The following is a 17006-nucleotide window of genomic DNA, read 5'->3' as shown; positions in this document are numbered from 1 at the left end:
AAGAAAAATACATTAAAAAAGCTTTAATACAGCAACACGGTTTTCACAAAGATTAAATATACCAGAAAAACACTCACTCTTTTTACTATTTACATTATTTTTTATTGAGTTTTAAATCTTTTACTCGTAAAATGTCTTTGGAACTTGTAGCTTTAAAAAGTGCATAAAAGTGCAAACTCCTCTCTGCGTTTCTGAAAACCTCCTCTCCTGAAGCATATGCATTCTGTCTGCAATCCACAACAACAGTTTACTTTATTTACATTTGCAGCCGTTGGCCATGTTAGCTGGCTGTGTGCGACGTCCTGTTTGGGTCCGTCACAAATTTCCGCTGTCTGGCCAAGTTATAGACGACCTGCCTCCAGCTGGGTGGCCTGGTCGAGGTGCACACACACAGAAATGCATGTGAGCTTGTGTACAAGTACACAAAGCGTGCACGTGCCCATACTCGTGTGCTTATACACAGTGCATACTGCTCACACACACACACACACACACACACAGCGTGGAATAAACAGAAGTAAACGAGGAACGCTGGAGGCCCAAACACAGCTGGTTAGTCTCCTGTGGTGGATGTCAGGGTCACAGATGGACCAGAGAGTAGAGAGGAAGAAGAGGGACAGGGAAGACATGATGGGGAGGGGAGAGGAATGATGGAAGAGAAACGAAGGGAGGGGAGGTATGATAAGGAAGGACTAGATGGAGAGAAACGGGGGAAGCAGTAGAGGGATGAAGGGAAGACAAAACAAAGAAGAGATGTGAGATAAGAGATAAGAAGATGATTGGAGAGAGGAAAGAAACTTTTTCTTCCTCCTTATTGCCACATTTTCACTTGTCCGTCACCTTTCTTTATTTTGCAAAAGCACTCACAACCTCCCATTCCTTTTGTTTTATTTTCCTTGAAGCCATTCCTCAACGTCAGGTTCAGGTGAAGGTGAAATGTAAAGAGAGTCCTCCAGGGTCAAATTCCCAAATCCATTTTTCCGGCCCTCACTGTCATTGTGGATCTCCGTGAGGTTTTGTTGTTTAAAACTGACAGCGGCTTCTCCTTTATGTAATTAGCGTGCTCATTGGTTTGTTTTGTGCAGTGACAGGTGTAAACTGTGCACTCCCATTGGTTGTTACCATGTGATGACATGTTGATTGACAGTCTGTGGATTTAACAGATTCCTGTAGGGAATGTGTGAAGGGTGAGCCTTGGGATTAGAGGCAGTTTGACGGCCACTGCTCAGCTCCTTATTTTTATAATCAAATCGGACATTTCATCACTTTCTGAGTGGCAAGAGAATTACCAAATCCATACTTTTATAATTGAGCTAATTAACTAGCAAGAGGATTCTCTGGTTTCTACTTTGATTATTTGTTGAACCAAACAAGCAATTTGAAGAAACCATCTTGGCTCAGGGAACTTTTTCATTCAGTTTTGTAGACAAAAAGTATTTTTGCTAAGCTATGCTAACCACGTCATGACTCCAGCTTAGTACTAAACGCACCGGCATTATAGTGCCGATCTCATGTGACTCTTGCAAAGAAAGCAGGGCTTTTTCAAAGGAGGACCAAGAACCTCTTGAGGACCGTTAACTGAGTTTCCAGGGGAGGAACCAGGGTTAAATGCACCTCCTAGTTCCAAGAGGCTAGGAGTTTTCTAATCTAACTTTTTAATCTAATCCTTGATTGGTATAATTTGCCAAACCTTCACGGTGCTTCAGGGACTTAAAGGTCCTGGAACCTCTGGGTTCGGAAAAGGCTCTCATTTCACTGTGTTTTATCATCAAGACACAGAAAAAGGCCATTGCATACACAAATTATTTATTTAATGCTAGCACTCCAATCTGAAGATCACACAGCCCTTCCATATCATAACCCTATCTTTCCAACCTTTAAGTAAACCACCACCATCATGTTAAAAGTTAGGAATTTTATTGCATACAAAGCATTCACAGCTTTATCTCACATTTTATTTAAAAACAAACTAACTGCCCTGTCACATCACGCCCTCTTTTCTCAGCCATATACTTCATAAATTGTATATCATTCTTTGGGTAACCCTAGACCCAACCTTCATCCGGATAACATCAGCAGACCCTGTAGGAATGAACAGGCAAGCCCAGACGTCAGCCATTGCCCATGAGCTGCCACTCTCAGGTGTATGAACAGCAGCAGGTTTAAGCACACAGGTATTACAGACAGCTTTTAAAATTCTCAGCTAGACGCATATACATGAAAGTGTTTGGACAGTAAAGTATGGGCAAACAGCGGAGATTGATTGGGGAACATTAGCTAAAGCTTATAGACGCATAGCTGGGTAATGCCAGGATGACAGAATGGGAGAAAGAATGAACACACTGTTGACTTCATGCAGACAATCGGGAATGTGCCTGTTCCATCATGTTTTGTCAGTTAATGTATGCAAATTTTGAGCGTTTTACTTTTGTCTGGAGTGCCGTTACTTTTCCTTGTACATGTCTAATCCTGCAGCAGCTTTACATTCCTTTACCATAATCTCCCTGGCCCTTACCTTAACATAAAGGGTCAGTTCACACAGATTACAAAACACGTTTTCTCATTTACGCAGTAACACACTAGTTCGTAGCACATTACAGAGCTGAAATGATTGGAGGCAGTCGTTTCAGCGAGTGCCCCAAAATTACGTATGTTTACGCTCAAGTGCGGAGCCCTCTAGCGACTGTACTAATAGTGGCAGGAGCAAAAAAGGTAGTCAGGTGGTGTTGCGGTGGTGTTTGCGTAGAGAGCAGGTCAGCGTGGATGTACGGTGATCAAAAAGTCGGACCTTAACACCAAAATTGTTCCGAAAGGAGAAACTACGGTGGCCACGAAATTAACAAAAAAATCAGTTCTAGACTACAGTAGAATTATCGTGGTTCAACTTGAGTCTGTAGAAGAGCACAGGTGATTATACACTAATGGAAACATACCTGTGAATATTATATTCATTTTCTGCCAATAGATCCTCCTAAATGTTACACAGTAGACGCTAAACCCAAACCATGATCTTCTCTGAAATCTAACCAAGCCGTCTGTGTGCCCAATCTAACCATCAGTGTTTTGTCGCAGTTTCAGAAGGCATAGAACAATTATCAAGAAACACTTCCCTGTGTCATTGTAGAAGGTATGGATAAACAAAGTTTACTGTTTAATTTGGAAGTGTTGCAGCTGTTTGGAGCTTTTATCACACGGTCTTGTTTTGAAGTCATTTTTACTCATTGTCACACACACACACACACACACACACACACACACACACACACTCAAACACACACAGGTTGTGTTTCAGTGGGTGTAAGATGATGAGATGATCAAGTAGCTCTCATATTGTTATACCAGGGTTTCAGCTCATTGTCCTCATCTGTCTTTGTTCTCTATTATATGTGAGAATGTAGCCCTGTGTGTGTGAGATAGTCCTGGTACTTATATCTTTGTGAGGACAATTGTTAGACCTTACAAGTGAGGACAGTGTTGGGAAGTGAGGACATTTTCTCACGTTTTTTAAAGTTCTGTTTGAGGGTTTGAGTGTTCTTTTTAGGATTAAGTTTAGGTTTGGACACTAGGCGACATACTGTCCAAAGAGGGTCCTCATAAGTATAAAAGTTCATTGTGTGTACTCACGCAGCGTTACCTGTGCCTACACGCCCAAATGCACTCACGTGTCCCAGCTCCATGTGCTTTTATTTACCTCTATTGAGTCTTTAGCACCACATCACACATCCTCCGCTCCGAGGTTGAATGTTCTCCCTCGGGCGATGGCTTATAGCGTCTGTTTGCCAATATCATCCTTCACTTTTAACTCATGGGTGTGGACAGAGCGAATTGAGCGAGGATCAGCACACAGCTCTGCCCTGCTCAGGTAGAGGCTGGATTATATCTGAGAACAATGGATCTCAGGGCCAATAACAATCTGAGGCAGCCCTCTCTGATTGGATAATACCTGAGAAAGTATTCATGCCTCAACAAAAGGAGGATAATAGACCAAAATAATAAGGGTAACAGGATATACTAGACATATAATAAGTCTTCTTTTTTCATCATTTTGTCATTCTGTGCTGTTTTCTCCTAATTTTAAACCATATTTTTCTTTAATTACATTAAACTGCATCAAGTTACCGTCCTGTTCACTTATTTCCCTTTGTCGTTCTTTTTTGGACCGCCATTAAAGCTCCAAACCACTTTTTTTGCTTCTATTTTTAGCTTTTTCTTCTTTAGCATCTTTGCCAAAACTTTCATTTGAGCTGCTCTCTCTTTTTGGCCTCCCTCCATCTCTTTTACCCCCTTTCTATCGCTCTCTTTTTCCCTCTTTCTTGCTCCCTCCATTAGCCCAAATTTCCCTGTTTCCCTGCTCACTTTCTCCCTCTCTTGCCCTCCTTCTGTCATTGTGATTAGAGGAGTTGAGGAGATCAGAGGGAAGAAAGCAGGACCAGCACCACTGACCTTTCCCCTCCTTCTCTTTCTCTCTCACTCTCTCTCTCCTGTCTGTGCCAAGCTCGCTTTCACCTTGTTGTGTGTTTTCCTCTTTTTTTCTTCCTTCTGCACCACAGTTTTTGCCTGCAGCTTTTATGCTTGTCACTGATTCTGTTGCCTTGGCCAGGGGGTACTAGCTGTAGTAGTAGTAGTTGGCAGTAGTAATCTTTTGCCTCTGTTCTTCTGTTTATACTACTTACTGTGTGTTCACCAGTTTTCTTGCAATTGTCTTGTCTAATAATATTTATTAAAGAAATGTTCTTTTAAATGGAATTGGCTGGTAAAGAGGCTGATATTGGAGCTATTAGTAAAAAAAAAACTAATTTAATATTTCTTGTTGGGAAGGAGATGTTTTGATTTCAGAGTTGCTATTTCTGTCTGGAAGCTACAACAGGCTTTACACCTGCATCATCTTTTTTAATGAATGTAGATGCATGTAGAAAGGGGACATCTCCATTCTTAATCCCGTCTAAAAAGCTCTGATTGTTTCTCTATCTGGCAGAAACAGACAAAGTTAGACGTGTGTGTGCAGAGAAAGTCACTCTTTTGCTTTTAGTTTTGAAATATAAAGTTTTTTTGAATCAGATTTGTTCCTTTAAGATAAACCTGCATCATCACCCCAACTCCTCAGTTCCTCTCAGCTCTAAGGACCTTTTTATCGCTTTGTTTTAGTTTTATGGCCCACAAATTTCCTGTTTTTCAGTCTCATCGATCTCAATTCCATCAGCAGCAGGCAGCTGTAGCAACTAGCAAAAAGAGGGAATTTAGTGGAGCATCTAACGAGCCAGATAATTCCCTCTGGAGTTGGTTGGGACCAGATTATTAGATAGATTATTGCACTTAGATTCATCACCTGGCTGGAAAAACAACTCCAAATCAGTATTAATGTTGCTCTCTATCTGCTAGATGTGTAAATGGGAAATATTCTCTCTGTGAGGTCAGTGTTGTGTTTACAACTTGTTGCGCTGCCCCCAAAAGGTCAAAAAAATCTACTAATGCAGGTTTAAAGCTGGTGAAAGTTCAGCCTAAAAGGGTCACATGAGTCAATACAAATGATCCGAATATTTCTCTGACGTTTTCACATGGTTTACACACCCGTCTTTCCCAGGCTCTCATTATATTCGACTGAGACCCAGACTAGACCAGCTGACGGTTACTTACAGGGGTCCTTGACCTCGATTATTGTGGATATGAGTGCTCGCAGACTGTGGTCATATGAACTATTACTCCCTGCACCCTCTCTCACCTCCTCACACTTTCTCCTCATCAACCCCTGTCCTCTGAACCTCCATCACACCCTTTTGTCACCCGTCTCCTCCGTGTCTCTCCACCCCGCCAGCACCCTTTCATCCACTAATCACATTGAAATGCCAGCCATGACCTTTGAGTTTGACCCCAAAGAGACCCCCAAACCACAGATATTTTCTGCTATGTTCACAAGCGTCATTATTAATTATCTATCCAATATTTATACAAAATTTAGATTCACGCACAGTATTTAACAGGTAGAAACAAATAAAAACATACACATATGTTTCTGCTCACCATGTGGTCTGTCACCTCCAACCCAGAGAGCCAACAAGAGAATAGATGGCATTTGGTGTTTTGAAGTTTTAAGAGCCTCACATATGAGCTTATGCCACTCATACGTCAGCTTATAAATGCTCTTTCTGTGCTGCTTATAAACTCTAAAAGCACTGCGTGATGTTTGGTAGATATCTCAGGAATGCCACCCTGGGCACAAAAAGGTTAATCTGTAGTTCACTTGGAGTGTATGAGCTACAAATGGTGTATGGTTTGTTTATTGTGCATAAGATAGGGTGTATGAAGGGCAACAAAGGAAGAGAACTGCAGATTTCAATGAAGTTTATTCAAACCAAATGCTTTTTCTGTCACTCCTGGTTGCTGAGAAAACAAACCTCCCACAGGTCACAGTAACATTATGAAAGGATTCATGTCCTGAAGGGCTTCCCCAGGACTGCTGCTGGTATCACTGGCTCTATTCTTTGCATAGGTTTGTCTCTGGTTGTAGTTAAAGCTGCTTTGTGTGTCTGTTGCGAAATAACAAGCCAAAAAAAAGAGCTGGAGGGAACGATCTGTGGTTGCACACTGACTCATCTGTCCCCTGTTAGAAAACCTAGAAAAGAATGGCATAAGGAGATAAAAATAAAGGCTGTAAACACAGTGTTAGTACAGCACAGAAAGGAACCTGATAGTACATGTTATGTCTACATAATTAGATGTCCCCTTTTAAAGGAATCATGCTCGGTATCAGCACTGACTGGATCTGATCCTTTCCTAAATCCTCCTTAAATCCCTTTGCCTCTTTTAAATGGCTGTAAACCTGCCAACTTCTCACTGATGCAACTGTTAGTCCTCTTACCGTAGTTTTCTGTCTTTTGTTTTTGTTTTATTCCTGAAGGAATTTGAACTTCCTCTTTTGCAGCTATACTTCAGGCTCATACAGCTACATGCTGCTGTTGCATTTAGGTGGTTAAGTGTGACATGAAACGGGGATTCGAAGGCCAAAAAGTCCGGGCTTGAACAACAATATCACAAATGCATTCCTAAAGCATTGTTTGTAATATCTGTGTCTCTTTTTATGTCTGCAGGGTACCAAGTTTGACGAGCCGTGTGCAGGCCTGGACTGTAGCGGAGGATGCAAGTGCAACCCAGAGAAAGGCAGCAGGGTGAGTCATGTCTCGTCTGCATGATGCCGTCGTGGCTCCACTTCCGTTTCTAACAGCTCAAAAAGAGCCCCCAGAACATCATCAGTTGAGGTTTTCTTCATCAGAATTCAGACCTACAAGACACAAAGGGTTTTGAACTGTGTTAATTAGTTAAAGCTTCTCCCCTTTTTGTCACTATTTTAGCCCCTGTTCCACAAAGACACAGAGAGGTGTTACATTTTCTCTCAGGAATAATGACACTTAAATACTTACATGTGTAGATGTTGGTGCCTTGTACTTAAATGTCTGCTGTTATCTTACAATGACTGAAGGGCAGATTTTCAGTTGACAACACTTTGGTCAAACACTCTTAAAGCTTTGCAGCCAATTTTAGAAAAAGAAATAAATATATAAGCATAAAGAAATATCAATCTATCCTCTTTTAATAATATTTTAATTATTCATCATTGCAGATTAAGCGGTTGGCTGTGAGGTGAGCAGACTAAACAGGGTTCATTTTGTTATTAGGCAACAAGTCCAAACAGTGTTTAGCTTGTGAGGAGTGCATTTATTTCTGTAAAAAAAAAAAAAAGAAACAGCTTTGGGAACTTCATTTCCGGAAACAAGTAAATTACCATCACTTTATATAGAAACAATTACCTCAGGGCTCCCATTTTAATTGCTATCTCCTTCCATCATACACACATTAACACCCACAGACATTATCACAATTTGACGTATATCAAAGCGAGCTCTGTGTCAGTTTGTGTTATACTTGTTTCAGCAGTCCTTATCTTTAGACTGAATTGTGTTTTCTCCAGGCAACGAATCAGACGCCCGCAAAAACAAAACTGTGTCTTTAGGCGAGGAACTCATTTTCTTGTCATTGCTAAATTAACATCAATCTGTCACCAATGACATCCAAACAGGTGTTGACAGAGTGAAATGTGATTTGCTCATCGATGAATGACTCCACACTCTTATATGGCATTAAACTTACATCAGTAGATACAGATATATTATACACATGCCTTCCACCTGTCGGCTGTTTACAGAGCTGCTCCACTCTCTGATTTATGACTGCGAGTGACAGTTAAGGGGAAAGTTTTGTGGGTGTTTTATATGTCAGTATAAACCGGCTGGCTTCATAGAAATTCCTATACATTAACAAGCCTCTATAAATGCTTCAGCATCATCAGGTCACTGGGGTGAAGGCTGTAAATAAGTAGAAGGGTTTCTCTATGTGTTATGAACAGAAAGAACTTGAGACACAGGTGCTCTGACACCTAAACACATTAAAAAACTGCTGATTTTGGAAAAAAATGTGAATATAGGGGACTTTGCCAGAGTGGAACAAAAGTGATGGCGCAGATTAGAACATGAAGAAATAGCAGAAATCTACCCATAAATGAATAAAGGCAGAACGTGACTTTCACCAATCAGAAGGTTAGATGAGCCTCTATGTGGCCTGAGAGACACAAAGTTTAGTATTTCTGTTGAGTGCAACAAGTGTATTAATTAAAGGTGTACTGTATTAACATTTTTATAGGACATTTTTACTTGGGATGGATGGGATCTTGTTTTTTTCCCCTCAACTTTTAGAGTTTAATTTCCCCTGGGTTTTGTGCTTCATGCTACGTACAGACTGCCTGATCCTCTGATTGGCAGCTTGTGACTGGAAAAAATACTCAAACCTCCTTTGCAAGTTTTTTGGGGTAAGAATAATGAAATCTGTGTGTTTTTTACAACCACTAAAATCCTAAAAATAGATTCTAGACCACTGAACATCCACCAATATCAGATAAGGCAGAACAGACCAGTGTTCTTTTAAGCGATGATGAATAGGATTTTGAAAACTGAGGGGGGACAGGTCCTCCCCGTCCCCAGTGGAAATGACACCCTTTAATGCAGTCATTTTTAGTTGAAAGGTGGTCTTTTATAACGGAAACCTTACTGTACCTGTCGCCACGTTTTACCTTCTGCATGAAACACAATGTGCAGGCGGTTTTTGTTGTCCTTGGGTTACCTCTTGATGAAGTTTTTAGCGCTGCTTATGCTAACTCATCTTCTCGGGGGAAAAAAAACCTGTGAAAAAAAAAAAAACACCTGACACCTCTGTGTGTGTTCACCTCTGGCTAAAAACCAGACTAACAGTAAGCTTCACACTGTAGCTCGGTCTCTTTCAGCCTGTATCCAAACAACAATTACTGTCTGACACAGAAGCCTGCACTTACCGCCTGCCTACTGTACGCCAGTTTAGGTAAATAACATAGTGACGACCTCCACATTACACCCAAGTACCTGTAGGTAAATAATATAGCTCTGTACAGGCCTTCTGCTAGGCCTAAATGACACAGCCGCAGCCGTATTGACCTTCTTTACCTGTTATTGTTGGGAGACGTTTAAGTGGTAAGGTGCTTATTTGTCTCTTTTCAGTTTTACTTTTGTACTTACAGGTCGGAGAGGTGAAGTGTGTTCTCAATCATAGCTGTTAACAGGCCTGAGGTTCACAGGTGGAAAGTAGTTTAGGTCTCTTGTTTGTGCACGGAAGCATGCAGGGCTTGATCCTGGATGGTTTCCCTTCAACACTGGAGGTCTATGGTGTGTTATAGAGAGAGAGAAACAGTCGCAAACTAGATCCTGTGTAAATCTACGTTAAAAAGGGCTGGTAATTTTACAAGAAAGTGAGAATGCGTGGTAGATTGGTGGCACTCTGTGGGATTATTCAAATTTAGTGAAAGTGAATCAGAGCTCAATAATTATAATTTTTCCCCAACTAACCATTATATTGATTATCAATTAATCTGCCAAGTGTGATTATGATTAACTGATGAATTCTTTGTCTGAAATATGTCAGAAAATTGAAAAGAAAACATACTAAAAGCATAAAACCCTTAAAACAATGATATAAAACAGAGAAAAACAGAAAATACTTGAAGTTATAAAAAGAAAATGCTTAATAAAATTACTTAAATGATTTACTGAGTCTCAAAATCTTTTGTCAGTCACTTACTTCACTAGTTCCCAGCCTGGGTTTCATGATGGACTTGATTAATAGGATATAGAATAGAAGGAAAAAAACATATTTCTGCCACACAATCTTAAATTCATTATACTGCAAGTAGCTGCAGGTCTTGAAAGAAATTGAAAATAATTGACTTCAGTTTCCTCAAAAAGGTTTTGGAATGGATTAAGTAAGTCCTCAAAAAGGTTTTGGAATGGATTAAGTAAGTAAGATTAAGTATTTTTTTATGTTAGTCATAGAATGTTTTTTCAAGCGATTGCAGGCTGTTTTAAAAAGACTTAAATTTAACTTGGTTCATCTCATCTTCACTTTTTTGTAAAATATTGGATCATTTCACCTTTAAAACATATTCAAATGAAACAGTCTGATATATTAAGAGGGGGAAATCACTCTTTGGTGGACACATGCAAGGAGACACTGCTTCATTTTATGAGCCAAAAAACGGTTGGGAGCTAATGACCTAATCAATTAGCTATCTTTTTAAAACATTTTCCTTTCATTTCAAAGTGAGTGAAAGTTTGGCTACCCTGCATCTGCAGCTTTGCTCCCTTTAAAACTGCTATAACGTGTAATTTGCAGTCTATGCACACACAGACCCCATATTATGGCATCACTGCAGCTCCACTTGAGATAAAAGATAGAAAGATATCAGAAGAGACATTCCTTTAGTGAGCATAATATTCTCCTGTAATTGTCCCTTGGTATGTTTAGTTTGTTTTGGACCAGAACCAATCAGTTGTCTCGGTTTCTACCTGTACGTGTTAATCATCAAAGTTTCATGTGGGCTTAAGTTATGTTTGTTATATAATGCTGGAGTTGTACCTGCAAGAAACTCTGGCACTGTTTGCTAAAAAAAAAAAGAAGCAATGATATGAATCAAATACAGCTGACAGAGTGTCACTGACAGAGTGTAAATGCTAAATTCAGTCAGTTGATTCCTGAGGGGGAACTTTTTGTCTGAAACTGGAGTTTATCAAAAGTTCAGGTCATAATGCAATCAATCATGGGATTTGATAGCCAATGAAAGTATTTAAATTACAGTATCTGTACAGATAGTTTGCTCAAGAAGAGGTAAAACTCAGAAGAAACCTAATTTATACTCAATTCGTATTTGATTTGAGGGGAAAGTCGCACAAAACGTTTGCTGTCTAGCTAGATTGTGTTAATTAAGCAAGCTAACGTGTTAAACTCCATTTGTGAGCAAATGCTGTCCTGTATTGTCAATAAAACGTCCTGGAAAGGCCCTGGGAAAGGATTTCTTAAAGAGTGGGAAGCCCGATATCGAACACATGTACTTGGGGTTGTGTGCCGGACTATTTAACCAGCTTCTGGCTGTAGCTGTATTTTTTTTTTCTCCAAAGAATTGATTTATTACTTTACAAGGCCAACAACAACAACAACCCTATTATTCATCACATCACTCACAAATTCATTCGATGTGCAGATTGTCTCTGGAAACACCTTGAACCTTTCAACAACAATAAATAAAACTTCACCTTTCAATGTTACTAGTGCTGTTTACTCTGCACAGATGTGTTGGCTCATATTTACCACCATATGTGCCAATAGCTCTTTAGGGCATTGCACAGAACCTTGTTGTTGCTTAGAGAGGAAAAGGACAGTACTGACTTGTCAGAACATAAAAATATGAACTGGAGCCAATAAATGTGGCATTAAAAAAAACATCTGGTAATAACAAACACACCTCTTGTTAACTTTATGTGCTTCAAACAGATAAAGAGGGTTTTAGTGACTGTATTCGATAGATAGAAAGATTGACATGTCTCTTAAAACTTGCTAATGCCTGAGTAAGGCTTCCCCTGGGTGATGTAACGTCCGACCCCAACAGAAACAGAGACACAATCCAGACGGCGTGTGTTGGTTTTAGTTGGCTTGCATTATTAATAGCCAAAGGGCTTCAGTTTTACTTAAAGTCCTGAGACTCTGAGAAAATACAGAGCACGAGTGTTTAAAAACTTGTGTTCACATGTTTGACTTTCCGGGCTTTAATATCTGTGTCATATTGGATCCATTAGGTCCAATAACATCCGCTCCCGTTGGGTAAGCCCTGTGGGTCAAAGGGCAGTGTTAGGGATGACAGGGTGGTTTGTGTGTGTGTCTGTGTGTCTGTGTTCAAGCAGTGGTTAGGTCAACACACTTTTCAAGTTGCAGAGAGGTCAGGAAGGATGTACTTGATTTAATTTTGCCAGACCTCCATCTGAGTCAATCAGAAACAGAGAGACAGAGAGAGAGGACTTCCTAATAATGTCAGTGGCGTCGGCTCAACATTTTCTGTGTCATGCTGGAGTGAAGTTTCTCACCCAATAAAACATGTTTCTGCAATGATTTCATCTTCCAGCGAGGACCCTTTATAAAATACATCACAACTGAAGTTCCTGCTTCTATTCTATGGCCCAGTGTCAAATGTAGTTTAATAATTTCATATTTATTTTGTGCTCACGTATTTCTAAATAATGTTCAATTTAATCAAATTTCCAAAAACTAACCTGAGGTCAGGTCTCTTTATTCCAGCATTTTCCACTCAAACCAAAGGAAATGTATTGATTAAGTTCATCAAGTCCCGTACTACTTAAGTACAATTTTGACATACATGTACATTTTATGCCTCCTCTATATGACATATATAAGCACACAAGACCATCAGCGAGTAGACTAGCTATTTCTAAATCGTTATTCTTAATGCCTGCCACCATGTTGGATTACCCTTAAAATCAATGAAACGAGGCAAGAAACACTACCACTTTTGTCCACAGGGGCCACCAGAATCGATGAATGAAATGGATACATTGGAGATGCGATGCAGCATGGCGATATTTATCTATAGATGTTAAACAAGTTCGAATTTTATGCTGCTTGTTACAGTAAGTTAGCTGGTTAACAAAAAGAGGCACAACTACAGCTTAAAACTAACGATATATTTTTGGATATTTTTGATTAATCAATTTAGCAATTACTCTATAAAATGTCCGAAATAGTAAAAAAAAAAAAAAAGCCTGTTACAATAAAAATAAAAATAAAAGCAGTAAATCCTAATGCTAAGACTAAATTATAATCAATTATCAACATTGTTTTTGAACAACTAATCATTCGGCGTTAATAATGTAAGAAACACTGCGATTGGCTGGGAAAAAGCAAGACACACACTCTCTCACACACACCCAGACAACAAAGGGGAGGCAGGAATAAAGGATGAATAGAGAGGAAAAGAGAGAGTGCCGCAGCCGCCCCTTTTTAAAGCACGATGAGAGTAAAGTGATAGTGGATGTGTGTCTCGGTGGGATGGGAAGATAAGAACGAGATGAAACCCTGCTGCGGGGCCTCTCGATGAAAGAGTGGGTCTCTCCATCCCTGAATTCCTTTACTTTAATCCTGAAGCAGGTAGAGAGGAAAAATAGACAGACAGAGAGAGATAGATAGAGAGAGGCAGTAGAAGAGAAGGATTGACCCACATTTTCAAGTTTAATCCCAAAGCAAGCGAAGGAGGGAAGGAATATGGATGAGGGAGGTGTGTGGAAAAATGGAGGACAACTTCATTTGGGTCATAACTCCGAGGCAAAGACCAAAAAAAGAAAACGAGAAAGACAACCAGGTCGTAAGAAAGAGAAAACAGAAGAAAAAATAAGAGTCAGAGTGACCAAATGATTTTTTCTCCCTGAAGGCAAACATTAGTTGTTTACATTCACACGGTAGGTACAAATCAGATTTCTGTGCTCATATGTGATCTGATCTTTTTCATGACAGGGTGATCAAAACAAATCTTTTCAATGTGGTCCAAATCAGATACCAGTCAGGTTTTTTTGTTTGTGACCGCAGTGTGAACAGTCAGAAGTCACGTGAGCTTTACCTCTCGCTAGATGCACGTTTGTCATGTGAGTCCTGTTCCGTCCTGTTCACACTGGAATTTCATATAGGCCACATTTAAAAAAACAATGTAAAGAGCCGTAAAAAATAAATCAAACCCGAGCAAAACATCAGAACAACAGAATTGAGCGCTGATGCTCGCAATGTGGACGTGACCTAAGAAAGCATCACCAGATTCTTTAAGTTTAATCACAAATCAGAAAGTTCCAAAAGCTCAGAGAACTGGAAGGGAAATAGAGGTTATCCTTCATTCTCATTCATTCATTCATTCATTCATTCATTCATTCATGCATTCGTTCATTCATTTCACATTGTGCTTTCATTCATAAACCCACTTTTCCGCCTTAGCCAAGCATTCAAAAGTTGTAATGGTCCTTTTAACCGTAATCCCAAAAACAGAGAAGCAAACGGAAGGAAAGAAGGGAAGGAGAAAGGAAAGCAATATTGAAGACCATATATATTTTGTCAGGCATACACACACACACACACACACACACACACACACACACACACACACACTGGCTCAGATCGCACACAGATAATCAGCAACATGACCCTGACACAAGCATGAATGATGACTTTGATCTCTCTCTTTCCTTATCTTTCAATATATCTCCAACCTCTCTCTCTCTCTCTCTCTCTCTCTCTCTCTCTCTCTCTCTCTCTCTCTCTCTCTCTCTCTCTCCATGCGTTCTCTAATGTGTTGTGTTTGTGATTATTAAGCTTGTCCGTTTTCGATGTGTGGCTTGCATGTTTAGTGTATTTTAGTTTTCTGTGTGTTGTTTTGTGTTTGTGTGTGTGTGTGTGTGTGTGTGTGTGTGTGTGTGTGTGTGAGAGAGAGAGAGAGAGAGAGAGAGAGAGAGACATGTATGTTGATGTACAGAACATACTATATGTATGGGACAGTCTTATCACACACTCCTGGGCCCCTGTATGGTATTTTATCAGGCTCTCCCTCCTTTTGAGGTGGGAGTCTAAAAATGGTGGTGGTCTTTGTTTAGACTTCATCTTAACAGTCACACACACACACACACACACACACACACACACACACACACACACACACACACACACACACACACACCAACAGATGTGTAAAATGGCGGTAGAGCAGCCATTTTGCCTCCTCTTTGTCCAAAATGTCTCGGCCGACAAAGACCCATCTCCTTGTCTTTCAATCAGAGCAGAAATGATGGAAGGATGCAATTTAGCTTTGAACACACACACACACACACACACACACACACACACACACACACACACACACACACACACACACCTGACACTCATCGCCCTTTCATCCACACACAATACACAGAGTTTAGTCTAGGAAAGGTCAAAGGTCACAGCCAACACAATGGCCAGGATAGACGACAGAAGGTCAGGGGCACCAGGATGACAGACTCATAGGAAGACTGGCTGAGGGGTGTGTGTGTGTGTGTGTGTGTGTGTGTGTGTGTGTGTGTGTGTTGAATAGTCTTTAAGGTGCTGTCAGACACTTTGTCTCTCCTTTCTCATCACTCTCGACTTCCTTCACCCATTTGTATCTTTGACTCCTCGAAGCCTATTTAAACTTGTATTGTCACATGTGAAAATATGTAATGAACAGAATAAGAATAAAACAGAAAAGGAAAACAAACACCCAAAGAATGCAAAAACGTCATTCAGGTTAAATAAAAACAAACAACAGTAGAAGGCATTCATATTAAAGGTCTGTGTTAGAGACCTGTTGCTGGATCTTTATCAGTTTCCAGTGCACACTACTGCCCTCACATGGCTGCTTTAGGAACTTCTTTGCACCAGAGTTCAAGTTTGAGCAGCTGATTGTATGACTGTGTGCAAATCTATCATTAACATATACCTTAATGATAGATAAACATTATATGGAGTTACTGTATGTTACTGCATGTGCCACTCACTGCGGTGCCATAAAAGTCAGCCTTTATAGCTAAGTAGGTTAGATAGGTAAAGTTTGTTTTTGGCTTTGACAAAACCCTTAACTCAAGGTCCACTTACTAGCTTTTACTAACTTAGGAAGCTCCTAAAGGAAGACTGTTATGCAGGTGGAAGCCACAGAAACGCTGCTAAGTGATGACCAAGTGTTAGTCTGATGATTTTAACATTACAAACACAGACAAATCTGATCAGTAATTCTTTGTTAGAGTATAATAACCCATAAAACATTTACATAATTAATCAGTCTTATTTAAAACTAAGATGTTGTAAGTATACCCGAAGTACAATAAAGTAAACTGAAGCAGTAGAGGGCCCAAGGGAAGCTTTTATTGCTTTCACCTCTCTGCTGTTCTTTGTGCACATATCAGGAATTAAATCTGTGCACAAAAGACAGGTGATCTCTCTCTCTCTCTCTCTCTCTCTCTCTCTCTCTCTCTCTCATACACACACACACACGCACACACATTTATACAAAGTGCAGGAATGTGCGAAACTGGTTATTACTGATTTTATATGCTCTTGTGATTTGATGCGATGATGCAACACAGTTATTTATGACATTTCCACTTACAGACACACATAAACTATCATTTATGACATTTTTCTCTTTTCAGCAGAGTCGTCCTGCCATGCTCGTGACGCGCTGTTAAACATGTAGATGCTCATCACCTTTTAACAGGACAAAAATACTTTAGGATGTGCAATTATGTTTGTGTGTGTGTGTGTGGTATGGATTAAGCCGTACAGCAAACTTTTATATGTGGAGGTTGATTTAGAAATAAACACATAAAAGTGTTTGGAAGATGCAACTTAAGATGCTTTTGATGTGGACCGTCAGTAGTTGGGAAGGGCCTCACCTGCAGGTTGGGTGTGTGCGTCAGATTGTATCAGGAGGAAGTACAGCTGCCTCTGAGAGAGCAAAGCTCTGCTGTATCTCTGGACTGGAAGATAAGTCGAGTCCCACGCCGCTGATGCAGACAGACACACACAGATACAGAAAA

General features: G+C 40.1%; 1 protein-coding gene across 3 annotated transcripts in view; it reads left to right on the top strand.

The window, feature by feature from the left end:
- The window catches only part of col4a6 (collagen, type IV, alpha 6), a 119132-nt gene that overhangs the window by 61228 nt on the left and 40898 nt on the right, over positions 1-17006 (top strand). For all 3 annotated transcript variants that reach the window (XM_051400417.1, XM_051400416.1, XM_051400415.1), the window contains exon 4: positions 7086-7163. In XM_051400417.1, coding sequence (XP_051256377.1) covers positions 7086-7163 — 78 coding nt within the window. The remainder of the gene's footprint in view (positions 1-7085; positions 7164-17006) is intronic.

Source organism: Dicentrarchus labrax, unplaced genomic scaffold (assembly GCF_905237075.1).
Source record: "Dicentrarchus labrax unplaced genomic scaffold, dlabrax2021, whole genome shotgun sequence".
Classification (NCBI taxonomy): Eukaryota; Metazoa; Chordata; class Actinopteri; family Moronidae; genus Dicentrarchus; species Dicentrarchus labrax.
This window is presented reverse-complemented; position numbering and strand designations above follow the sequence as displayed.